We start from the raw sequence: 26,013 nt of genomic DNA, 5'->3' as shown, positions 1-26,013 counted from the left end.
TGCCCAGGGAGGTGTTTTATCACATGATCACTTCTGAGAACATTTTTGCTGAATGATACTTTTAGCCATCCACAGCCTTCTTAGGCTCCCCCTGGGAGACACAGTCATCTTCCAGATGGATTACAGAACATCTCCACAAAGGATTACGTTTCCTGGAGGCAGCATAGCTGTGCCCGGCCTTATGTTTTCTGCAGTGCTCCAGTTGGGATAAGAGACCAAGTGGCCACAGTGTGAAAAGACAATTAGAGAGAATGGCTGGTTTCTTTCACAGATGTCCTGTCTCATCTCTTGACTCTGCTTACGCAGCACTACTTTCTGAGTGTAGGTCTTGCAGCTATGGTTGTGTGGCTTGGCATGTTTGTGGAGGCCAGAGCAGGGTCAGGAAACCATGTGAGGCTTCAGTGAGCTAGGCGACTCAAAGGAGAAAAATAGGCTTTAACCTTGCTGCCTGGAGATCTTGCCCACAGTAAGCTCATGCAGTCACTTGAACAAACCCAACCACAATCCTTCATGTCTCTGGCTCCTGGGGAAGCACTGTCCTTGTGTGGGCAAGTTCACATGGGGCCAGACTGCCTGTGCTGTGTTACAGAGCGTCTGGGAGCCTCCCTGCTTGCTGTCTGTCCTCTGCTAAAGGCCCTGTGGGGGAGTAGATGAAGCTGTGCAGAAGAATGCTCATCTGCCCTCTCTCTTCCAGGCTTACCTGGAGTCCTTCTACAAGTTCTGCAAGACGCTGGGAGGTACTACGGCAGATGCCATGTGCCCAATCCTGGAGGTAGGTCTGGAAGCTCCCATAGCTGGATAGTATTAGAGTGATGGCCATCACTCCCTACTCAGGTCCAGCTTGTCTGCCAGTGTTAAGCATTCTCCAGATAGTCTTCAGCATCCCCAGGCCCACTTGACCTGCTCGCTGGGAGGAGACCTGGGGAACACTGCCTGCATATGACTTTGGTTCCCCAAGTACTGATATATTTGTTGCCTCTGTGGCAACTTCTTCATCCTCTCACATGGATAACAAGTAGGAGAGCTACCAGAGCTGTTTGGGTCACAGCCTGTCTACATGCCAAGGCTTGATGTGAGATGTGCAGAACTCAGGAGCAGTAGGTGAGAGGCATTCCTTGACTTGGGCAGGATTTGGCTTGTGCCTGGGATAGGGATTTCCGCACCTGACTGCTCCCCAGGTATCAGCTACTGGGCATACTGGGAGCCTGCTCTTGTAGCCTGCCCTGGCTGAGCACTGGAGAGCTGTACACATCCTGGAAGCCTCCTCATGCTGCCTTCTGATGTGGCTTTGTGCAGAGCAGCACTGATATCTGCCAGCCTCTGGTAAAGACACTGCATCCCAGCATGAACCACTTTTTTCCTGCAGTTTGAAGCTGACCGGAGGGCCTTCATTATCACCATCAACTCATTTGGTACTGAGCTGTCCAAGGAGGACCGAGCCAAGCTGTTCCCACACTGTGGCAAGCTCTACCCTGAGGGCCTAGCTCAGCTGGCCAGGGCAGATGACTACGAGCAAGTCAAAAACGTTGCTGACTACTACCCTGTGAGTGCTCTGGGGTGAGGGCTGTGGGGACTGGTACAAGGACCTGCTCTGGATCAGAGCTTCTTGGGGACCTGGAGGAACTTGTGGCTTGACAGCTTGGGGAGAGAGGTACCAGTCTTCTGCAATGCTGTTGGTCCTGCACTCTGCTTGGCCAGGACTTGGCTTGCCTGAAATGTCATTGGCTTGTTAGTCATGGCTGTCATTTCAGTGGTGATTGGGAGACAATGTTCCCTGTCCCAGGGTGTGGGGACTGCCTTTACCACCAAACCCTTGAGGTGTTGACGTGGCAGCAGTGCCAGGCTCTCCTTGCCTGATTTAGGAATGGAAATGTGTCTTCAATGAGAAGTGGTGTTGCTCCACTTCCAGCCCTGAGCGCTGGTTCAGTTGAAGGTGAGACACTGACCTGAGAGGACACGTTTGGATTTGTCTGTGTTCAAGCCACTTTGTGCATGGCTGGCGACCTGTTTGGAGTTGGAGTCTGAGCTCAGTGTCCCCGTACTGAGCAGCCAGTGTGTGTAGGCACTGGGGTCTGGCCCAAACACTCCAGTCTGTACATGGAGGGGTCTGTACTTGATGCCCCTTTTCCTGTAGACTCAAAGCAATGATAGACCTTTGAGAACTGCACATTTTGGAGAAGGGGCAGGACTCTTGGCTTCTCTGTCCACTGACTTGACAGAGTGGCTGGAGTATCTGTCTCACACAGGGGGCCCTCAAGTGTTGCTGTGCTTGGGTACAGGGTATATGCTCATGTAATGCCTTCCTGCAGGAGTACAAGCTGCTATTTGAAGGGGCTGGCAGCAACCCTGGAGACAAAACCCTTGAAGACCGGTTCTTTGAGCATGAGGTGAGTGAGCCCTGAGATGCTTCTTGATATGTGCCATTTGCAAAGCTCCAGGCGTCAGGAAGCTGGTCTGCTGCCCTGTCAGGAGTGCTGTGGATGAACAGGATTTGGGGGAAGGAGAAGCATGCTTGCCCTCTGCTCCTGCGTGAGAATGGGGGCCTGGCATAGTGCTTGGCCTGTTGTCTCACCCAGACAGATTAGAGCAGTGTGGGGAGGCATGTTTGGGGCTCCTGGTGGATATTTGGCAGCAAAACCAGAGTGTAATTATGTGGAAAATGAGGACTTTATGGTACCTGAGTTATAAATATTTTCCTCTTCCAATGTCAGAGCCTGTCCTGAGCCATATGCTGCAGGTTAGAGCTGTCCCGAGAACCTAGAGAGATAGAGAACAGGATACCTGTGCTGAGCCTTCCAGCCTGCTGGGAAGTCATGGGCCCTTCCAAGCAGCTTCACGCTTGCCTTGACCAACTCCTCCTATATGAGGTGAACAAATTACATGTCCTCCTCTGGGCTTTCCCCAGGTGAAGCTGAACAAGCTGGCCTTCCTCAACCAATTCCACTTTGGAGTCTTCTACGCCTTCGTGAAGCTGAAGGAGCAGGAGTGCCGCAACATTGTGTGGATCGCAGAGTGCATTGCCCAGCGGCACAGGACCAAGATCGACAACTACATTCCCATCTTCTAACTCTGCTCTGCTCCTGTCCGACCCTCCCGCCCCTGGAGTCCGGAGGGACCCCTAACTCCCTGAGTTGTCCCTTGCCCAGACTCCAGGGATGTCCCATCTGTGGAACTGGATCAAATGAGGAAACTGTACAGTTGCTAGTTAAATTATTCACAAGCTGACGTTTGAGTTGTGTGTACTGTGAGACGTCCAGAGGGACCAGTGGTCCAGGCTTAGCCCTGTGCAGCAGGAGGGCCTCCTGTTGTGTATGCAGTAGTCCCAGTGTTCCTGTACTAACTGCTGTGTGCGCTTATGCTCATAGAGCAAGCTTGAGTTGCAGGGGGCTGCCTCTGAGGGGGTCCCACTGCTGCAGAGGAGCGCATCAGGTCTGCCATGGCTGGGGGGGCCCTCTGTCAGTGCTCTGCACGCCTCCTACTCAGTGTTATTCCTGTGAGATGTAGTTAGAGTGTGGTTTGTAGTGTAGCCCATGCTGCTGTGCAATCCCTGCATCCCCTTGTAGTGAACCCTGACCTGGGAGAGACCAAGCAGCCCTGGCCAGGACTGGAATGGAGCCTGTGGGAATGTGAGGGTGGAGCCAGAGTCCTTGTGGAGCAGAGTTCTCCCACTCCGGTAGTGTTTGCACTTGTGCAGCCTCGCTGTGTCCGCAGAAGCAGCTCTCATCAGTATCCCTGCTGCAGTGGACAGGGCTCCATAAGCTAGCTGAGCTCCTTCCTCCTGTGGAGACCCCCAGCTTGCAGTTTACTGTCACAACCATGCAAGAGCTGGGGCTCCTCTGGGCTCTGTGGATGGTGCTGGAGCCCTGCCCCCCTGGAGGGTAGACATCCAGGCTCCTCCCCTGCAGAGAGTGGGTTGGCGCTGCCATGGAGCTGTATGGCACAGCTGGCCAGGGGACAGAGCAGCCTTAATCACCCTGGTGAGGGTGGAGATATCCCAGGCCCTGCCTGTCCATGGTCTGGGGTGGGAGCCAAGCCCTGGGCATGGTGTGGCAGCCCTGCTCTTTGCTGCTCTGTCCTGGCTAGCTCCTACTTGCACTTGAGTTCTGGGAGATGTGCAATGGCAGCAGACAAGCCTTGCTGGTGGGAAACATGCTGGATGCTGCTGGGAGGAAGGATCAGTGGAGAGCGGCTCTGTCCCAGCTAGTGCTGTGGTCACCTCTGCAGTTTGTTTTCCTGTGATCCCCTCCTCTCTACACCAATAAATATCTGCCTACTGCACTGTGCTCTCCTGCTTACTTGGGCACCTGTTCCCACAGCCCCAGGTGGAGCCCCCATCAGCCACAGGGAATTTGGTAGTTGTGATAGTGGAGCCTGGTGTGGCTCCTGTGTGAGTTGGGACACTTGTTTCTATCACAGGCATGGCGGTGATACCAGCCCATGAGGCTCAGGGTACTCCCTCCAGCCCAAGCCATGATAGTGCTTGGTCTGTATGTGCAGCTGGCTGCTGAGCTAAGGGGTGCAGCCTTACGGGAGTGCTCCATAGGGTTAGGGAGCTGCATGACTTATCCCTGTGCGTGGGGCTGTCCACGTGTGGCACTGTCACCGCTTCCATCCTTGCCCCAGCAGGGCCACAGAGTGGGAGCAAAGCAAAAGAAAGCCTTTGGAATAGGGTTGGGGAGGAGCAGGGAGTGGGCACAAATCCTTCCTGGCAGGCTGACCCCTTTTCTGGGAGTGCCTGTGGCACTTGCTGCCACAGGTGAGGTTCTTGCCACAGTGCTCGGCACGGTGCCAGCCGTGACCCACCTTAGCTCTGCCCGCAGGCTGGGCATCCCTGAGCAGCATTGCAGCACTGCACTGCAGAAGGAGACAGCCAGAACCTGCTGGAATATCAAGAATGGATTTATTTAAAAAGTGACAATCACATAGTTCATCTCATGAAGAGCTCTGCGGCACTGGCAGCCTGATCTTGGCCCCTGCACTCGTCAGGAGCACGTGGAGTGTGTAATGAATGGCAGGGAGGCAGCGGCCACAGGGTCCCAGCCCTGACCCAGCCAAGAGGGGACGAAGACAAACAGCTCTGAGAGCAGTAAGGAAGGTGGTGGGTAGCTGAGGAGGTACATCCCAGCCTGTGGTGCAGAGCTGCTGAGTCAGGCAGGGATGGGCCTCTTAGAAAAAATACAAAACCAAGGTCTCTAGAAAAATGTTGATTCTTGCACAATAGAAAATAGATCTACCTGATTTTGGAAAGAAATTTGGTTTTTAACGTCTAGTGCTGATTGTTCCCCCACGGTGCAGGAGGGCGGTGCCTTTGGCTGTGCACGCGCTCAGGGGCTGGTGTGCCTGGAAATCCTGGGAGAAGGCCCTGTGCAGGCTGAGGTCAGGCCTTCTTCGTGTCGTTGTGGTGCTCTCGCTGCAGCGCTCGGGGCAGCTTGGGGTTGATGAAGAATCCTTTCAAGAACAAGTCTCGGACAAAATAGGGCAGGTAGCGGTGTATGAAATACATGATCCCAAGGCCCTGCCCTGGGTAGTAGCGCACGGCTGGATTGGCAGCCAGAAGCCCATCTGTGATGCTGTTCACCACTGCACTGAGGTCCTCCACTGCCACCTTCATGAACTGGATGAACTGCTGGTTGATCTCCTCCACATAGTCCTCGCCATAGGCCTGCAGCAGCTCCTGGGGCAGACTGGCCAACAGCTGCTGCTTCTGCAGGTTCCAGAAGGCAGGGTCACACGTCGTCCCTGCGAGGACACAGTCCCCATGAGCTGTGTGGGCCCCCCACTCCAGGCCCCTGCCATGGATGCCAGCAGCCCCAGTCACCTCCCAGCCTCCTCCCAGCCTCACAGGAACGTCCTGCTGAGACCCTGGCAAAGACTGACGAGGGTAGCACCGTAGTGGCTCTTGGTAGCCTGGCACTGGACCAGGGGTCTTGGACCCTGCCTGCAATGGGGATGCCGCTTTCATAAACGTGACTGAGCTGCTTTGACCAGCCCTGGTGGTATGGGATCTGCTGGCAGGACCTGATCCTGACCCTCCTTCTGATTCACCAGAGCCCAGTGGCCACAGGATAACTGCTGTCCCCAGGGAGGTGGCTGGAGATGCTCAGAAGCTGCATGCTTCCACCACCAACTACTCATCCCATTGCTTCATCTTCTGCCTCCCTGGGATACCTGGCCTTTGCCCACGGGCACAGGCAGGGAGTGGGCACTGATCCTCTTACCTGTTTTGTAGTAGCCGGGCAGGATGAGGCTGACTTTGATGCCCCAGGGCTGGAGCTCGCTGCGGAAGGTGTCCATGAGCAGGCTGAGGGCTGCCTTCGAGGCCCCGTAGGCTGCCAGGCAGGGGAAGGGCATGTCACCTGGCACGAGTGAAAGAATGAGTGAGCCAGTGCTCCAGCAGGGACGGAGGGGAGCAGGCAGGGGGGAAGGGCAGGGCTTGTGTAGGGCTGTGTTCCTGGCCCCTGCTCAAGGAAATGGCTTAGAGTTTGCTTTGCTGAGAAAACAACTGAAATTAGCTTCAAATTAATGTTTTAATGAGGGGGAAAAAAAGTGGTGAGGGAAGAGGAAATTGATTTTGCCTCCCTGTCCAGCTAAAGTTTGGGATTGTCACCCCTGATGGAGGATTGATGTGTTTTAATGGGCAAAAAAAAAGGCCGGGGAGAGGAAGCTGATTTTCCCACCCTGGCCAGGGCTGTCATCCCCAATGGAGGCACGTGGCAGCTGGGCTTGAGTTGCCCATGCTGCCTGTGACCAGGTCCCCAGCCCCCATATCTCCCCATGTCTTGGTGGCTGCTGTGGGGTTCAGCAATGCTGCCAGCTCGTCCTAGAGTACCTGCTGCCAGTTGGCTGGGAAAATTGGAGTGCCTGGGGGGTGGGAACTGCACCACACCAGGGGGATGCTCAAGCCGTGCCTGGGCTGAGGGTGCCAGGGGTGCCACGCTGGAGGGAGGCTGCTCACCTGCAGGGCTGCTCACAGTGACGATGCGGCCGCCAGCGGAGCGGAGCAGGGGCAGCAGCCCCTTGGTGAGCTCCAGGGAGCCAAAGAAGTTCACCTCCATGCAGGTGCGGAACTTGCCCAGTGGCGAGAGCTCAGCATCAGCGATGGTGTCATTGAAGCCGGCGTTGTTCACCAGGCCCCAGAGTCCTGTGGGGATGGGGTGCTTGAAGAGGTGACCTAAATAGGGAACCCCCACCCTGGGATTCCCAGCTGCTCCCCAGGCTGATGGGGGTCCTGCAAGGGAATTGTGGGGTGCTCCAGGACAAGAAGAGAACTTAGGAAAGGCTGTTGGTGCAGGTGCCCTCAGGGAGGCAGCCCCCTGTGGGGACACATGGAGGCTTGGCACTGCCATGCTGGCTGCAGGCTGAGGTCCCAAGGAGTTCTGTGGGGTCCTGAGGGGGTGCCAAAGGCTCCTCCTACCTGTGCTGTTGGTGTGGGCCTGGATGTGCTGCAGGACCCGCTGGATGTCGTCTGTCTTGGTCAGGTCCATCTGCAGCAGCGTCAGCCTCGGCGAGCAGCTCCGGCGCAGCTCCTGGGCACCGGGACTCTGCAGGTCTAGCACGCTGGCAAACACCCGAAAGCCCATGATGTCCAAGTGCCGGGCTGTTGCCTGCCCAAAGCCCGAGTCACATCCTGAAAGAGACAGGAAGAGCCTTGCAGTGGCCAGTGACAGTCACTGTCTGTCCCCAGCCCTCAAAGACGCCCTAGCTCTGCCTCTCCGTAACCCCAGGAACCAAACACCCACCCCCAACATCCGTTTTCCCTTCCCTTGGCTCTGCACCCCGCTGTAGCTCCTGACTCACCAGGACGTGCCCTTGCCCTGGGGCATTCGCAGGTCACGGAACTGCTGTTTTCTCTCCCTTGCGGGAGGAAGAAAACACTCCCTTTATCTACAACCCCATCGCCCCGAGTGCCTCCCTGATTTAAGGTGCAGGTAAACCCGCAGGCACCAGCAATGCACCAGAACAGCCCAGAGCCCTGCAGCGATGCAGGGCCATCAAGCCTCAAAATAGCCTCTGTAAGCTCCATCAAGCACCATTCAGAGCTGGCGAAAGGCTCCGTGGGAGACTTTTGCCGAATGCTTTTCGCCTCCCAGAAGCAGCGGCCAAGAGGCAGAGCACCCCTTCGCCTGGCTGGGGCATGGAGGGCGTTAAAAAGGGTGAGGGGGAAAAAGGATTCTGATCTGCTCTTGCTACCCTACATCCTTCGAGGGAGCATCCAAACGGGATGGGCCACTCGGGAGAGTACTGGTGCTGCATACCCGGTCCCAGCCTCATCTCTTCCATCTCGGCTCAAACAAGGGCACCACACATGACACTGTCACCCGCAAAGCCACCACCTGGGTGGCTGGGGGACAGCCCGGGCGGGAGCTGGCTGTTGCAGAGCGGTGACAAGGCCAGTGGCCAGGGTGGAGCGGCCGGGATGCAAACAAACAGCAGCAGCAAGGTACAGGCTGTTCCCGGGGCCGATGGCAGTGCTGATAGCTCAGGGAGTCCGTGCCACAACCGCTGCCCAGTCACATTAACCATTAACAGGGGAGCACTGCAGGGCCAGCCCCATGGCCCTGCACTCTCCTACCCAGCACCTTTGGGTGCTCCTGATGACATCCCTGAAAACGGACCCTGTGTGGCACCTGGAGCCACACAGGTATGGACACAACAGTGGCCCTGGGGACTGTCACTCCCAGGGCAGAGATTCCAGTACCCCTCCATCAGCCTTGTGGTGAGGGCAGCAGGGACTGGCTGCCTCACTCTTCCGTACCCTCAGGCTGGGATCGGGCACTTACAGCTCTTGGGGTGCCAGCTAAGCCGTCAGCTCAGTGTCTCTGTCCCAGTCCCCAGCTCAGTTTTACTTTATTGCTGCGTCAGAAACCTATAATTAAAACGCCTGGCCAGAGGCCAGAGTGATAACACAGCCCGGGGGTGCTCAGCTGGCAGGAAGGGGCTGCAGGGACTGCCCTTTCCCACACAACGGCCGAACACCCATCATGGATGTGTGCCAGGCTGGCTCAGCATCACCCCTGCATTATCCCTGGCATTGCCCCAGCATCACCCCCAGCACCCCAGTCCACAGGGCATGCTGAAGGTGCTGCTGGCACAGCATATCCACCTCTCCACTCCTCAGGAACAGTGCATGCTGCCAGCCGACAAACAGATAACGTGCATTTCACCTTTCCGAGCAGTGCAGGAGAAAACTGCAATAAAGATAAGCTTTAAAAATAAAAGTGCTCGTGGCCACAGCCTCACCATGACGCAGCTGATGGAAGGGTTACCTGCGCTGCTCCCATGCAGCCCGCAAGACAAGCTTTCAGTCCAAACACAAAGCTTCCTATCACCACATAACTCTCAAAACCTCAGGAGAATCCCAAAAAACTGAGAGAAACAGGTTTGCTGGCTTCTTATGGGCAAGTCTGGCAAGGAGGAAGCAAACACGACCACGTGCTGTCCAAGTCAGGCAGGGTTTATTTTGCCTTAGAGGAGCAGGGCAGTCAGAGGGTTTGTTTCGGAAGTTCTAATTTATTCACACACATACCAAAAAAAAACTCCTGGGAGGCTGGCGGGAGGCCCAGGGCCAGGAGGGTGAGGATGCTCTGGTGTTATTTAAGGTCTCCGCCGCTGCTCAGCTTCCCATCCGCTGTGCTCAGGCACGGCCAAGAGTGCAGGGAGGGACAATGAACCCCCTGGGCCCATAACACGTGGTCTCAAAGCATGGCAGCTTGCCCAGGGCCACGTTCACTCCCCATGGCCACCAGCACATGAGCTGCTGGCCATGCCAGAGCTGGCACAGGAGCCATTGCCGCTGGCTCAGCCCCACCGGGAGTGCTGGAGCCGTCCAGTCTGTGCAGCCCCGGCAAGGCTGGCGCTGGGCTCACCGCCCTCCCAGGATGCTGCATCACGAGGAGATGCCGGCGCCAGTTCCCCCCGCCCCAGCTCCCAGCTTGCCAACTGGTTTCACAGTCATGCTGGAGGGAGGGACGTGGTCAGACCAAGCACAGGAGAAGCCCGGCATAGGGAGTGCAGAAGAGGAGAGCACATACCTTGAAGCCCCCCATTGCATCCCCATGGGCTCTGGGCCAGAAGAAGGAGGCTTTTGCTGCAGCAGGAGCAGAGCAAAGCCTGAGTCCAGGTTGCAAAATCCAGCAGCCCTCCGCAAGCTCAGCAAGCCAGGACAAACTCCTGCACCAGGGGCGGACAGTCTTTTGCCAGAGGAGTGGGTCAGCAGCAATTCCTGAGGACTTTGCAGAAGCTCCAGGCACTTCAGCGGCTCCCCCAGGAGTGCGAGATGCAAGCCTCCACTAGAATTTTGGCATGACAAGCCCCAACTTTACTTATCTTGAGCAAGCAAAAAGGTCTGGCCTCCAGCATCGTCATAAGGGGTGCCCTCCTGTCCACTCAGGGAGGGCAAAGAGGACTGACCCCAAAGCATCTTGCATCCACTGCCCAGAGTTGCTCCGCACCAGTGACAGCAGAGCCACCGCCGGGGCTGAGCTGTGCCAGTTGGGCAGCTCCCAGCCAGCCTGCACCACTTGTGCTTCCTCGCTGCTAGGAGCCGGCTGAAGCTGCAGTCCTGGTTTGGTGTGGACACATTTCTTTCAGGTGAGTCAAGCATGACACGCTCTGACATTTTGCTGTCTCAGGTATTCACCCTGCTCCTGCACTAGCACCAAGGCCACCACACACAGACGTGCTCCAAATTAGCTCTTCAGTTTGCTGATTGGAGCAGAGAGGGTCAATAACACGGGTACGGCCCGGGAGCTGCTGAACCACAACCATGCGCCTGCCCCTGCCCCCACTGCTGGCACGGTACTTGATGGAGGGCTGGTGGCACAGGTCCGCGGTGCTCACCCCAACACAACCTGGGAGTGGCTTCCCTTCCCAAGCTGCGAGCTGAGAATTCTCATCCATGGGCTGTGAGCTGTGCAACCTCATTCCGGAGCTGGAGAACTGCAAGCTGGGCATCTTAATCCCCAAGCTACAAGCCAAGCATCTTCATCCCTGAGCCATGAGCTGTGAATCCTCATCCATGAACCACAAGTTGTGCATCCTCATGACCTCTGCAGCCTCATCCTTGAACCATGCACAACAGGTGAGGACCAGTGCAAAACCTCAGCAGTGAGAAACACAGCTTGGCTGAAGAATTCCCATGTGGCCGCAAAACTGCCCAGAGCCTGGTGGGTACAGCGACAGCTTCCTGGAGCTGGCCCCTCCACAGCCACCCCAGCTGAGGACCCTGGTGTGGAAGCTGAAGAGGGGTTGCCCCAGGGCTGAGCATGGAGCAGCTCCCCCAGGGTCACCCTAGCAGCATGGTCAGTCGGCAGCCCTAGGGGCTGCTCTCCAGGTACCCGGATGCATCCCTTGAGGATGCTCCATCTTCCACTGACTGGGAGCTTGCCAGCTGAGTTGGGCACTTAGAAGGGCATCACCCCCTCCTCAGCTCTGCAGGCCATTGCCTGGGTGCCCCCTGCTGCTCCCCAAATCCCAGGACATCAATTCCACCTCCCCACAGAGCTTTAGGGCTGTGTCCCACCACCCTGTTCTGAGAGGCCTTGCCAAGATGGAGCTGTCACCAGGCTCAAGGACACCATCAACTGGGGGGGAGCTGGGGCACCAAGGCCGAATGGATGAATATGCTGAGCCACTTGTTTCCATAGGCTCAAGCTCAAACCCTGCCTGGGATGCCAAGCTAAACATGGCCTTTGGCTCTGACAGGATTCACTGCCACCTTGGATCCAGCTTCTCCGGGCATGGGATGGGATTTAGCCGGGCAGCACCGAGGAAGGTTCAGCTGGGTCCCTGAGCAGGCACTGATCCCAACTCAGCTGTTCTTTTCAGCTCCATCCTGGGAGTGTGGGCACCTCATGGATGTGGAAGCACAGGACAAGGTGGCACTGAGGGGGGATGGTGCCATCAGAGGGGATGGCCGTCCCCTAAACGAACTCAGGGAGGGGGTCCTTGCGCAGTGCGGGTCCAGGCAGGATAAAATGCCCAGCAAAATCCTGCGTGGGCAGGGCAAGGCCCTGTGGCCGACACCTTCCAGATGCTGCACGCATTTGGAGCAAGGAGTGATAAAGGGGTGATGTCAGCCCCGGACAAGAGGGAACAAATTCTTGGCAGCTCACAGGAGAGGGAGGGGAAGGCAGGAGCACCTGTCCTCACAGCAGCTGGGCTGCCACAGCCACACACCAGCCCCGGCCTCCCCAGCCGGGCATCAGCCACTGTCTGCTCACACCTGAGGTACTGCTGGGGGAGTGGGGCCAGGAAGGGGCACCAACAGCCCCCAACCCATCGTAGCCAGTGTCATCACTGTCCACAGGAAACACCCCCCCAGCCAGTGGCTTGCATGGCATTCCATGTCTCCACTCCCCATGGAAGCAGCCCTCATACCCAGGCACAGGCAGATGGAGCTGGGGTGGCAGCAGCCCCAGTGATGCTGCTGCTGGTCCCCAGCAGGGGGGTTCAGGAAGTCACAAGCCTAATTAAATTAAATTAAAGACAGAAGATGCCTTTGAGGATGACCCAAATCCCATCCCCAAATCCCTAGTGAGTGGATAATGCAGGAGCCCCCCACCCAAGCAGCCTGAGTGGACATCCCTGCAAAGCCTCAGCCTCCTTCCTGAGCAGGACCTGAGCCAAGCGGGGCACACACTGCCCCTGCTCCCCTAGGATCCCCTCCTGCATGGCACAGTCCGCACAGGCAGTTGGAGGGAGATTGCTGATGGCTCCCATAGCCCAGGATAGCCACATCCCTCCAACAGGTCCTGTGGGTCAGAGCAGGGGTCAGACAAACTCTCAGCCCCACAAGGAGACCCATGACAGAAGGCAGAGCTGGGAATGCCCATGGCAGGGGGTACATGGGTGACCTACCCCTCCCTGTGCCGGGGACAATAGCCAGATGGTATGAATTACAATGGATTAGCAAAGTGTTCCTGGAGCCTCACAGCCATCGCCTCCACCCGAGAAGTTATCTCCCACTTAACAAAGAGAAGGGGCAAAATCCGATTTTCTGCCTAGACAACCAACGGCAACCAGGCAGGGATGACGAGGAGCCCCGAGGCCAGTGTGGATGCACCCACAGCTTCTGGATGAAAGCCCATTTCTCAGGAGCTTTACTGGTGCATCCGTATTGGGGACCTGATAGCACAAAAGCAGCTGGGCAATAAAAAAGTGTCAGAGGCCACAGCCCTCCCCATCACTGTCACTAAAAGCCATCCAGACGCCGTATCCCCCACCAAAGCTGCGAGCAGCAGATGCTGTTTGCAAACGGCAGGGCTAATGAAGGCAGGATCTTGTTAGTGCCCTGGGGCAGCAGGACAGGAATGAGCCCAGCTGCCTCCCCCTATGCAAGGCCAGTGCCTGGTGGGATGCTCAAAGAAGTCGGGATCCAGGAATTAACCCAGCCCTGGCATGGCAGTGATGCTGCTGCCAGTGAGCAGCGACCGTGTGCTCACGAGCTGACAGGGGGGAGGAAGTGCCACCTCCAGCATCACCGCGACACTTCGCAGAAAGAGAGCACAGGAATTTCCTAGAAGCAGCCGCTCACCGCACCCCGGGGCTGGATGGCATCTTCCGGCAGCTGCTGTCTCCACCGAGTGGAGATCCTCTCCCCAAGAGGAGTGGTGAGACTCTCACAGTCAAGAATTTGAGCTTTCAGCAAGCAGGGATGAGCGAGAGAAGACAGCAGCACAGACATCCACCTGGCACAGGCCGTACATCAGAGCTAATCTGGGATAGATGGATGGATGTCCCTCTGAGAAGAGGAAGTTGTGAGGCGCTGTGGCAATAGCCGGGTTAATAATCACCTTCAGAGGGAACACAGTGAACTGGGAACATGGAGCCGACAAGCCTCGACAGCCATCCATCAGGAAGAGCTGTCGCTGGGAAGAACACCCGGGGCCCAGGGACAGCTCAACCAGATCAGTGCCAATGGCAAGCAACTGCTAACACATCCACCTGGGCTCTTGGAGAGGCTGGGTAGGAACCAGGCTGGGAAGCCAGAAAGCTCCACCAGCTGTGTCTGGAATGTGACACTGAAGATGATTCTGGGGAATAAGGTGGTGGCAATAAAGCCATGGCTGGGGCACCTGCTGGTGGGCACCTCTGGTCTGCAAATGGGCTCTCCAGGGACTCCTAGCAGGCTGGAGAACCACCAGCCAAACCCCATTTGCATCCCTCCTGTGTGCTAACAAGCAAGGAGAGGCATCAGGTCACGTCTAAGGTCTGCTACAGGCAGGGCTAATCCATCCACAGGCAGCTGAAGAGAAGACCAGCTCTTCTACATGGAGCACCCTGAGCCATCACCACCCAGAGAGATCTCCAGGAAGATGTTTCTAGCCAGGACAACAAAGCACCACAACCATGGCATGACCAGGAGTACCTCTAGCCATGTGGTGAAACCATGGGAGAGGCCCTGAAGTATCACCCAGATAGCACTGTGGGCAAGTCACAGGTGATGCCAGCAGAGACAAAGCCATGCTGGGAACAGTGCTGACCAAAGCAACAGCTTCAGAGCAAGCCCAGCAAGCTGTTAGGCATTTCAGAGATTGCAGCACCACAATAAGGCTGTGGCAGTTCCAGTGGTGCTCTACCAGTTCAGGGATATTTTGGTGATGAGATTCTACTTTGCTTGTAAAGTGCCATCTCATCATTCTTCTTGTCACAGGAGTAAACTTCCACCACATTCCACAATCCCAAGCAAGCAGAAAAAGTGGTGCAAGCCCTGCCCATTCCCACATCATGATGGTCTCTACAGCTGCACCAACTATTTTCTTTTGCAGCTTCCAGGTCCATGTGAAGATGGGGACTTTTTTTTTTTTAGAAATGGAGCAAAACACTTGAGCAAACACCAACTGAGCTTCTGCCAAGACAGCTTTTGAAATACACTGAGCTGTTTAAGCCCCCAGGCTCAGAGCTATGCCTCATGATGACCTCAAGCCACACCAGCCCTTTCCATACACAGTTCAAGTTGTTCCCTCCTCACTCTTCACCTGCAGCTCTCACCAGCTCTTCAGAGTAGGAGTTTGAGTATCATAAGACTACTTTGGTGCATTTTCCCCAAAATACATGAAGGTGGCCCTCCAGGCTGATGTGCTTGGACATAGTTGTGCTGACCCAGGCAATGCCAGGGCAGCACCCACGCATGCCCTTCAGCTTAGGCAGAGCCCAGCAAAACAGCTGAAAGAGGGGGATTGAATTCATCCTGGGATGGCTGCACACCCCAGGTTGGAGCTTATCCCCACCTGGTAACCAGGACCCTAGAGAGGAACAAACACTGGTCACAGTGGGTACTCATAGCAAGGTGAGGCCCTGGTAACCCAGAGAAGCTGTCCTGTCCCTGGAAGTGTTCAAGGCCAGGTTGGATATGGCTTGGAGCAACCTGGTCTAGTAGAATGTGTTCATGCCCAAGGCAGGGGGGTTGGAACAAGATGGTCTTTAAAGTCTTTTCCAACCCAAACCATTCGAGCTCCTATGATTCTGAGAGGCCAGACATTCAAAGTTGCCACAGAAGATATCAGGGCAGGTATCTGAGCTTTCCAGCCCATCCCTTCTCTCTGTTCCTAGCCTGCCTGGGAGTCACTCGCCATCTGGCTCCACAGGGTCAACCACCCAGCAAGAGGAAGCGCCACCGCAAATCCTGTAAAGCCAAAAACTGCTTTTCAAGATTACAGCCTTAGAGCCAGCAAATCCCAGGACAGCGCCATGTGTGACAGGGAAGCCAGCTCCCGAGGGAAGCTGATAAAGCTCAGGGGCTGGCAGCTCTCCAGGGGAGAAGGAAGCAGAAGTGATACGTTGCTCATGCAGGCACATACAAGCTGAGACAGAAGAACGGGAGATAGTGAAAGGGAGCAGAGAAGGAGATAACAGACACATAGTGGGGAGGTTAAAAAATAAAAGGTCCTAAACTGTACCTGTAGCAACACACTGACAGTATGAGGGCAATTTTTCCACCTCATCAAAGAAAATTTGGGCATTTTCCACCTTATCATAGAACAGTTTAGGTTGGAAGGGACACTAAAGGTTATCCAGTTCCAACACCCCTGCCATGGGGAGGGACAGCTTCCAGTAGCCCAGATTGCTCCAAGCCCCATCCAGCATGGCCTTGAAGGCTCCACAGCAGTATCTCAGATCTGAGATGACAGGAGGCACATCAGGAGGTGAAGAGGTGTAAAAGCCCTGCAGCCTTTCCTCCTGGGAAAAAAACCCCTTCCAGCTGGAGTTTTAGACCAGCCCTGAAAAAAGACTATAGGGAGAAGGCAAATGGCTGCCCAGATTTGGTGGAAACACCTTGAAGAGCCCCCTCAAACAAAACCCTGGCTGGGCAAGTCCACCAACCCTGTGCTGAGCTCCAACTAGTAAAAGCAGCAACCAGCTCTTCTGTAACCAGATCCTGGCTTGAGGGGAGCTAGACTCAACAGTGGGTAACCCAATCCCAGACCTCATTAAAAGTGTGCTGCTCATTGGACTAGAGGGCAGCAACTGCCTACACTTCTCTCCTTCCGAAAGCATCCGTTCCCATCTGACAATCTCATTTCGGCAGGGAAGTCTTTGCTTTGTTGCTCTCATGTCCCTGCATAACCCCGAGGCTAATCAAGCCAGCTTGGGTTTCTCTACCAACTCCAGTCTCCCACGGTATGAAACCTCAATGCTTTTTTCCTCCTAATTAGCTGTGCTCATCATTTTTGGTTAACGGTGCTAAAAACTCCCACCTCAACAGGTCTGTGTCATTTGTAGGCTTCAAAAGTGCTTATTTTATAGATAAGTGAGAAAAAGCCGAGCGTATCTATCCACATGCCTGTGGTGAGCAGGGGTAGGTATCTATTTCTGAAGAAACCTCACGTGGGAAAGAAGAATCCTAAATCCATGGAGGGCTGCTGACAAAGCGGGGGGAGAGCTTCAGCCCAGCAGATAGAGGCAGAAAAAACAGCTTTCCTGCTCTGTTCCCAAAAGCCAGCAGCAAACCCTAGAGTTAAATGTTGCATTTTTTTTCTTCAGGTATACCAGGAATTACTTGTACACCAGGGCTGGAATTTGGGTGTTTGATTTTGGTCCTGTCCCACCTCTCAGCTTGGAGGCAGCAGCTGCCTCTGCTGCTAATTTTTAATAGCTTCTGGAAAAATCAGAGCAATTTCAGGGAATAAGCTGATTTTCAGCCTTCACTTATAGAATGACAGAATGGTTTGGTTTGGCAGGGACCTGAAAGATCACCTAGTTCCAACCCCCTGCACTTAGGCTGGGGGAAGATCCCAGGTACCTCTGAGCTGGATCACTGGCTCGAGAAGCAGAGTGAAAGTCACCTATGGAGAGCTGCAGCGCCTTTGCATAAAGCATTTCTCATGGCACGGCTGGTGGCAGGCTCAGCACCACACACGGGCTGTGAGCACGCCGTGCAGGTGCTCTAGCCACGCCGTGGTGCAGAGGTGCCCATCCCAGAGCCAGCCCTGAAGCCTTGACCCTGACATTTCTCAGTCACCTTGTTTAGCTGGAAAATAGATCTAAGACAACATCAAAGTCCAGATGGGAGCAGTGCTGCTTTTTTACCACAGAAAGTGATTTACCTTCGTGGCAGAAAGCAGGAGTCCCAACATCTGGATTGAATCACTCTGTCCTGCTGCAGCCAGCAGATGCTTCAACATCTGTGGAGTCCATGGGAAACACTGAAGCGCTGCAAGTTGCAAAGCCTCTGTTAACCTTGAATGTGATCTGAAGCTCTGACCCATTTCAGATTGTTAATGGGGCATGCAATTGTAACAAGAGCACTTCACCAGAAAAACCACACTTCCCCTGCAGCCAGGAAGAAGAGAGGAGGACAGGGCAGGTTTGGGTCTGGGCAGCCTGACCTACAAACCAATTTTGTGCACAGAGATGATTTGTTGGAAGACAGACCAATCTGCAGGTGTTCCTGGCTTCATAGACTGCACCAAGTAATAGTAAGGATACAAGAGACCTAAACTGCCTCTCTCAAGCAGCCATCCTGATGTTTGGGGTTATTGGAGGGCTAATTCAGGTACCACCATCACAGACAGAACAACAATTCACTATTTTCAACTTTTCATCCAAGCTGAAGCATATGAACCAATACCTTGTAGCACAACTCCTGTCCTCCCTCTGCTCTGGCAAAGCCCTGCAGGCAGGCAGACTCTATGGGCTGGTTTGCATTTGGTGCTTTCCAAGGATCTGCAGTAAATCGGGCATTGGCTGCTGTCCAAAGAACCACTCCACATGGTCACACATGGCAGAGCTACACAACAGCAAGAGGCTTGCACTTCCCAGCTGCTCAGCAGAGCCCTGGCAGGCTCCTGGCCATCCCTCCACCACCTCCAGGCACCTACTTGTGTTGTATGGTTTGAATGGACTCACTGAATTCCACAGGCATCTGCTAAGACCACGGGGACCAAAGGATGGTCTAGGTTCATATCTAAACTGACCCAGTCAAAGCCCAACCTTGCACAAAGCACTGCCAGTCTGAGTCTGGAAAGGCCAAGAAATGGCAGCTCATCACGTCCCTCCAAGACTGTTCTCACAGATCATCACCCCTGCCCAGGCTCCAGAGGCTGGACTGCTTTTTGTACCAATTCCCGATGGGAAGGAGTACAGGATATAACACCCCTCCTCTTTGCTCCCCCAGCTCTGAGGTGTCCAGTGGCCCTAAGAACACCCAGCAGTGCTGTTTCCCATTTGGAAAGGGGGGTGGACACACAAACCAGCTGTTTGATGTTCAGAGCAAGCAGCTCCCAGTGAGCCACTGGCACCACTGGCCCACAGGTGCCAACCAACAGCACCAGCACCCCGGAGTGCCCTATCACACACCCTGGTGAGGGATGCTGGGTATTGGCTGCCTTGCAGCTTCCCAGTGCTGGATCAGGCTCTGTTCAGGCAGCTGCCCATACCAACCCTGCCCACACCCCACAGACATGTTGGGGTACCTCTGGTTTTCCAAGTTTGGCCAAAGCCTGTGCCAGGTGTGGGCTCATCTTCAAGGCAAGGGCAGGCTCAGGACAGCAAGCCAAGGGAGGCATGGAGATAGCTGCTGTCTCCCTCCCAGCCCGGGCCAAGCAACTGATCTCTGCTCCCCTCCTCATCCCCACCATCCTCCTGGGGCTGACCTCTCCCAGCCCCCGGCTGCACAGGAGGGCATTCTCCTCCTCCCTGAAAACAGCTGTGACATCCCTGAGGAAGACAGGATTAACGCTTTCCTCACCCTCTGCCCCCAGCCAGGCTGCATCCACTGGAGCCATGCTCCTGGAGAAGCTGGACCATTGGATGCAGAAAAAAAGCCTTAAGGTCACAGCCCCAGACAAACACAGCACTGCAGGGACTAGTGACCACTTACTTTGCTAGCCCAGGGGATTCATCATGGGAAAGCACAGCATTCCTTGCTCCCCTCTAGCAGCAGGCAGCTGCCCGTCCCTGCTCCAGCCAAACCCCAGTCCCATGTGCAACAGCCAAAATGCAAACCTGCAACAGATGGGAAACGCCACAACTTTCCAGTCCCTGCTGCTACACAGGGTCAGCAGCTTTGCTCTGCAGCAGCTCTACAGCTGCTCTGCTATTTTCCCACTGAGCTGCACAGTTAGTTTTCCTTCAATCCTTCCCATTACTAGGTTTTATTTAGCCAGAGATGTCTAGACCAGCACATGGGGCTGGAGCATCACATGCAGAGCTCAACTTAGGGTTGTTCCTGGGGAGAGTGGGCAGCTGGAAGAGCTGAAACTCATCACCAGGGAGATAGAACAGCACTGCAGCCACCTTTCCTTGCTCCAGATAAGCATCACTGAAGCTGCTGCAGGATTAAGACAGCAGCCAAGATGTGCATACAAGGAAATGATGCCCAAAGATTTTCAGGCTGAGACCTGCACTGCTCCATAGAGACAGGACTTTGTGCCATTTCTCAGTTGATCTGCAAGGTCCAGCACAACACACAGCATGGCAGGAGCTCTGTCCCCAGCCTCACACACCTTCACTGAGGCCCAGCATCCCCAGGCATCCAAGAGCATGCCGCTTGCTCTGCTGGGCTTTGCTTCCCATTGGCAAGAGGGGGACAATCAGGCTGCATTTCTCCCAGAGCTGATCCTTCCCGGCTGCTCCCACAGGAGACACAGGCAGCTACTCAATACCTAGTTGCCTGGAATTAATCTTTAAAAGAATCAGGCTAATTACTATGCAAATACTCAAGTGAGGGATGCCATCCGCAGCAGAACAGCCCTCGCATCTGCCCCTTGGCAGGCACTTGCTGGAGCAGCAGTACGGAAACGCCGATCCCACACCACGGGCTGCACCTCTAACCTGTAAAACCACAAAATATTTACAGCCAAGAGCAAACACATCAGAGCTGCAGAGGTGCCACCTCAATGCACTGGGGCAAGAACACCTTGTTCCAGTCACTGACTCACTAATTATACAGGCAATGCCAGAGAGCCAGGGCTGCCAGAGCCAGTGTGCCACAGGGCACCTGTGAGCGCACGGCTGTCAGACATGTCCTCCCCAGGCAGCCCTGCCCTGCTGCAGCTTTGACCTTCACTCATTTGAATCATTCATTCATCCGCTGCCTTGCTCCTCTAATCTTCCTCCTCCAGAGGATTCCCTGCACTTCCCACTGCTGCCAAAGAACCCCTGGAAAGGGGACCCAGGTCTTGCCTTAATTTTCTAGGAAACAGGCAACTGCCTTCTCCAGCTTCAGAGCCTCCAAGCCCAGCCCAGACATTGCCACCAGGATGCAGGCTCCTGTCCTTGGGAGCATTGCCAAGGTCATGCCCACAAGTTTCCCTCCCCTCTGCATCCATGCGGAGCCAGAAGCACCTTCCAGGCACACCTGGAGCAAAAACCACCCCAGCTCCAGCACTTCCTCCTCACCTCTCCACTACCATTGCCTCACAGCAAAGCACTGCTGAGCCTGGCTCTCATCCTCCACGAGGAAGGAGTGAGAAAACCATGTATATACCAAGATATTCTAAAGAGCTTCAGCCACCGAGCCAGAGTGTGCAAAACTTGGGAGCACAGCACATTCCCTGAGGAGCAACCTTCCCCATGGAGGAGCTCTGGGCCAGGCAGCCCAAAGAGGAGGCAGGCAGCAGCTGGGCAGCATTTCCCGAGGATACCCACACAGTGGAGGACCTTGTCACCAGCAGCTCCCTGGATGGAGCTCTGGATGAAGCAGTGATGCTCAGCGCTGGGTAGCCAGCTCTGTTGTAGCCTCTAGAGATACTATGAGAATCTTTCCAAGAACAAGTACCGCTCCAGAGGGGAGGAAGGGAAGGGGAGGAGAGGAGAGGGAAGCCCTTAGGCCAGCCGACGGGGTCCCAAGCCAGCACTCCGGCTCTGTCCCATCTTGTCTCGGCACTTCCAGAGGAAGCAGCTCTCGGCATCGTGCTGCAACTAGTGGTCAACACTCGAGGGGGCATTGCAACTCCCTGCTTCGGGGGGCAGATACAGCCTGGCCGGTTCTGCTTGGACGTGGAAGAGGATGAGGGATGCGCTGGCAGCGGTGGTTGGTCCCTTGGTCCCCAGCGGGACCCCGCTGACAGCAGCGTCCCGGTGCCTGCGGGACGCCCCACTCCGCTCCCCGCCGAGCCCAGGCGGTGCCGTCGGGGCGTCGAGGCCGTGTCCCCGCACTCACCTGTGACAAGGACGGCTCTGCCCGCCACCGGCAGCAGCCCGCGGGGCGCCGCCCGCCACAGCAGCAGCCCGGCGGCGGCGGCGGCCAGGGCCAGCCCCAGGGGCAGCGGCAGCCAGGCGCGGCACAGGCTCTGCAGCGCGGCCAGCAGCGCCAGCGGCAGCACCAGCCCCCGGCCCAGCGGCGGCCCCAGCCCCCGGCCCGGCCCCGGCGCCCGCCGCGCCGCCCGCAGCGCCAGGCTGCCGGCCAGCGCCGCCCACAGCGCGCCGTGCGCCCAGCGCTCCAGCCCCGGCTCCATCCCGATCCCGGGCCCGGCACGGCCCCGCCGCTGCCACTCGCCCGCCCCGCCGCGCCCGTTTATACCCGCCCGGCGGGGGAGCGGGGCGGGGCGGGACCGGCCGCCGCCAATGGGAGCCGGGCGGGACGGGAGCGCCGGGCACCGGGAGCCGCGGGCACCGGCGCCGACATCGACACCGGCGACCGGGGAGGGGGGAAGGCGGAGCACCTTGGTACCCGCATCTCGGCACGGCTCCGCTCGGCGTGGCTTCGCGCGGTACTGCGCGGCACGGCTCGGGACATCGTGCTGCCTGGGTAGGCTCCGCTCGACTCGACTCGGCTCGGCACGGCACGGTTTGGCTTGGCTCAGTCCTGCTCAGGAGATTGTGCTGCCTAGGTAGGCGCATTCAGTGTTGCTTAGTCTGGCATGGCTCAGCTCAGCTCGGGACATGATGCCGCCCAAGTAGACACAGCTCAGCTTAGAACAGCTCAGGACACCACGCCGCCTGAATATGCACAGCTCAGCTCAGCATGGCTCAGGATGGCTCAGGACGTGATGCCACCCAGACAGGCACAGTTCAGCTCAGCACAGACCAGGACATGATGATGTGCCAGGCAGTCACAGTTCAGCTTGGCTTGGTTTGGCTTGGCTCGGCTCAGCTGAGCTCAGGACATTGTGCCACCTCAGTAGGCATGATTCGGCTCAGCTTGGCATGGCTCAGCATGGCTCAGTCTTGCTTGGGACATGATGCCACCCAGTTAAGGCACAACTCAGCTTGGCACAACTTGGCTTGGCCCAGGTCAGCTCAGCTGAGCCCTTCTCAGTATATTGTGGCACCTCAGTAGGCATGATTCAGCTCGGCACAGCTCGGATTGGCTCAGCTTGGAACAAAGATAGGTGCAATTAATCTCAGCTCAGCTTGGTTCAGCACAGCTCAGGACAGCTTGGGGCACCCAGGTAGGCACAGCTCAGTTCAGCTTGGCTTAGCACCGCTTGGGATGTCGTGCCATGTACAGGACAGCTCAGCTCATCTTGGCACAGCTCAGGCCAAGATACCACCTAGGCAGGCACAGCTCCAGTTGACACAGCTTAGCTTGGCTTGGCTTGGCTCAGCATGTCTTGAGACATCATGCTACCTAAATAGGCAAGGCTTAACTCAGCAGAGCTTGGCATAGCTCAGCATGACTCAGCTCAGCATGGCTTAGGACGTCGTGCCACCTAGGTAAGCACAGCTCAGCTTGGCTCAGCTCAGCTCAGCTTTACACAGCTCAGCTCATCTCAGTGGTTCAGCTTGGTTCAGTACGGCTTGAGATGCACCTTGAGATGCACCTAGGGCACAGCTCAGCTCAGCTTGGTTTGGCAGAGCTTGTGACGTTGTGCCGCCACTCAGGTAAGCACAGTTCAGCTCAGCTTGGTTCAACTCAGCTCAGCTTGGCTTGGTTTGGCCCAGCACGGCTTTGCTCAGTACGTGTCCAGACAGAGCTTCCTGGCAGGAAGTGGCATTGCTTCCAAGGTGGCTTAGCAGGAGGGAGGTTGCCCAAGCCAGAGCCAGTGCCACCAGCACCCATGCCCTGCTGGGACAGGGGAAACATAGGGCATGGCCACCGCCAGGGCCACCCCTCAATCAGGTCTCCCCGCACAGGGTGGTGCCCTCAGACCCTGCTGGGGGAGCACTATATGGGCATTGGGCTGCCCAGGTACTGGTGCCTTGGCCAGCCACCAGTTCCTCAGTTTCTCAGTGCCCAGAGCAGGCAGGTGAGGTGGGAATCTCTCCCAGCTGCTCCCTGTGACTTGGGGCAATGACTCCAGGGGGATCCCAAACCATTTCTCAGCACCCGGAGCAGGCAGCACTCTGCCACTCACCTACCTGGTGTAATTCTGGGGCTGCAGCAGGGTGAGCCATGCTGGAAGGTCAGGTCCTGGCTTGCCCCAGCAAAGCCTGGGGAAGCCCTTCTGTGCAGTGCTGTGTGCCAGGTCCGTGCCAGCTCCAGCGGCTGCTGGCAGGAGCTCTCTGCACCACCTGGCTCCCCCACTACCTGGGGGCAAAGTCCTCTCCTTCCCAGGTTAATTACACAGGGTAATTGCTGCCTCTGGGCTCGCTTTATTAAGCACCTGCTTTAATATTTCACCAAGTCTCCGTACTCGGTGATTCTTTGTGCGTCCCTGCCGTGGGCCTGACTCTCGGCACTCTCCGCGTGGGCTCTCGTGTGCCATCATCAACACTACTCTCCCTTCCCGGCGGAGCTGGGCCCTGCCAGCTGTGCTACCATCAGCACCGGCCACCCCAGCAGACCTCACAAGCCCTGTCATGGTGGTGGCACATGCCAGGGATGCCTGTGCCATCCTTATTGGAAACAGCCTCCCTGGTACTGGCAGAAAAACACATTTCATCAGTGGGGATGACAACGGCTGCAGAAGTACAGTGTCAAACAGGCTGGGGTGGTTTGGCTGGGGTGTGGTGGTGTCACCCAGCTGAGTTTGAAGTGCTCAAGGGAATGTTGGGAATGCCAGCAAGGTAGAGGAGGAGGAGGAATGCTCCCAACAGCATGGCCGCGGGCTCTCCCATAGGAATCTGCTTGCTTGTGGCCCTGGGCTACTGAACCTGGTGAAAACAATAGAGGTGGCCACAAGGCAGAGCCTCAGGGTACTTGGGCTCTGAACAGGACCCAGTTAAACCTTCATCACACATCACTTCACTGGGGCTTGAAAAATCCTGTTGGAGAAAGGATGTTTTCCATGAGAGACCATCCCTCACTGTTCTGGCTGAGCTGCAGGTGCTGGGGTATGCAAGGGAATGGGGACAGGGATATGGTGCTTTGCAGGGAAAGCCAGAATGCAAAGTCTGTACCCATGATGGTGTTTCACAGAGATGGTAGATGTGGCCATTCCCAAATTGCAACAGGAATTTCCACAACACCTTGAGAGCTGGGTTGGATGTCCATCTGTCCGTCCATCCATCCATCCCTTCCAGATCTCCTTACACATGGTCTTGGGATGCCCTCCTTGTGGGACACCTCAAGATGGGCTTGTAGATAGCCGTGGTGTTCTTTGTCATACCAGTCAGGGCTTTCTGTGGGTTTTCTCACCACAGGTCCAGCGTGCTTCATTTGCTGTCTCTGGCCGCTCCCCAGCTTTGCCCCAAAAGGCTGGTGTGCAGTCAGGGTGACTTTGGTGGCTATTCCCTTGAAGACAGTGCCTGGCCTTGTTCATCTGCCCATTGCCCAACCCGAGGGTGCCTCCCAGCCACGCCGTGTTGTTGGGAAATGCCGGTGATAGCCCCATTACCTTTTGACCTACTTGAGCTCTTCCATACCGTTCTGTTAATAACAGCTCACCTTTCGCAGGGGAAGCAGGGCTGGTTCAACCACAGCCACCTCCCACACCTTTCCTGGGGCTGCTCAAGCAGGTCCCTGGGAGGGGGGACACACACACACCACATCTTCCAAGTGCTCCCCTTGCCCTAGGCTGTTCCTCCAGCTCCTGGAGCCTCCCATGACTAACAGGTTTTGAGATAATTGTTCCACTCCCTAATCTGATCTGCAGAAGATTCATGACATTGTTTTCAAAGTGCCATAAGCCATTTCCAGGGGCTCTAAGCCCATGAGGGTTGTGATTCATCCACATGCTGCTGCCACAGGTACTTAATCTTCTTCAAAACAGCAAGTCCTTCTTCCAGGGCTATTATCTCCTCAGGAAACACCACCCAGTCGAGCGCCTAACAGGGCACTTTGCCTGTTCAGTGCTGATGGATATTTGTGCCAGCTCTTCCTTCCTCACACAGGCCATGAGGTACAGTCCTTCCCTGGGAGCAGTTGTCTGAGGAGAGGGGACCATGGGGCTGAAGCCTCCTTCAATGTCACTTGAGGGGTGGGTAGCCACCATGGGCTGTCAAACCCACAGGAAAGGGGATGCTGGACTAAAGGGCTCCTTGTCTCCCACACAATGTCCTCAAAGAGCCCTTGAATGGACGTGGGTGAAGATGTGAGACACTGGAGCCCATTGGTGCCTGAGGCTGGAGACAGTTCAGAGGTGACAAAGGCTGTTGCACCACCTGGAATTAACTCTCATTTTGACCCAAAGCATCTTGCAGAGGACAGTGATTGATTACTCCTGGCACCAAATATTTGTGTCCTAC

At 56.1% G+C, this 26,013-nt stretch overlaps 2 protein-coding genes across 2 annotated transcripts in view; one reads left to right on the top strand and one right to left on the bottom strand.

Annotated features, from left to right (window-relative positions):
- The window catches only part of ATP6V0D1 (ATPase H+ transporting V0 subunit d1), a 34,556-nt gene extending 30,278 nt beyond the window's left edge, over positions 1–4,278 (top strand). Inside the window, exons 5-8 of the mRNA XM_048316606.1 lie at positions 695–772; positions 1,367–1,543; positions 2,310–2,387; positions 2,906–4,278. Coding sequence (XP_048172563.1) covers positions 695–772; positions 1,367–1,543; positions 2,310–2,387; positions 2,906–3,067 — 495 coding nt within the window. The 3' untranslated portion in view covers positions 3,068–4,278. The remainder of the gene's footprint in view (positions 1–694; positions 773–1,366; positions 1,544–2,309; positions 2,388–2,905) is intronic.
- A 603-nt stretch (positions 4,279–4,881) lies between these two features.
- Positions 4,882–21,920, bottom strand: HSD11B2 (hydroxysteroid 11-beta dehydrogenase 2). Its single transcript, XM_048316605.1, has 5 exons — positions 21,605–21,920; positions 7,415–7,627; positions 6,956–7,141; positions 6,219–6,356; positions 4,882–5,739 (listed from the first exon to the last, which is right to left on the bottom strand). The coding sequence occupies exons 1-5, from the start codon at positions 21,897–21,899 to the stop codon at positions 5,378–5,380; spliced, it is 1,194 nt and encodes a 397-aa protein (XP_048172562.1). The 5' UTR covers positions 21,900–21,920; the 3' UTR covers positions 4,882–5,377.
- Between the last annotated feature and the right edge of the window lie 4,093 nt (positions 21,921–26,013).

The sequence above is a fragment of the Corvus hawaiiensis genome, chromosome 12, assembly GCF_020740725.1.
Source record: "Corvus hawaiiensis isolate bCorHaw1 chromosome 12, bCorHaw1.pri.cur, whole genome shotgun sequence".
In the NCBI taxonomy this organism is placed as follows: Eukaryota; Metazoa; Chordata; class Aves; order Passeriformes; family Corvidae; genus Corvus; species Corvus hawaiiensis.
This window is presented reverse-complemented; position numbering and strand designations above follow the sequence as displayed.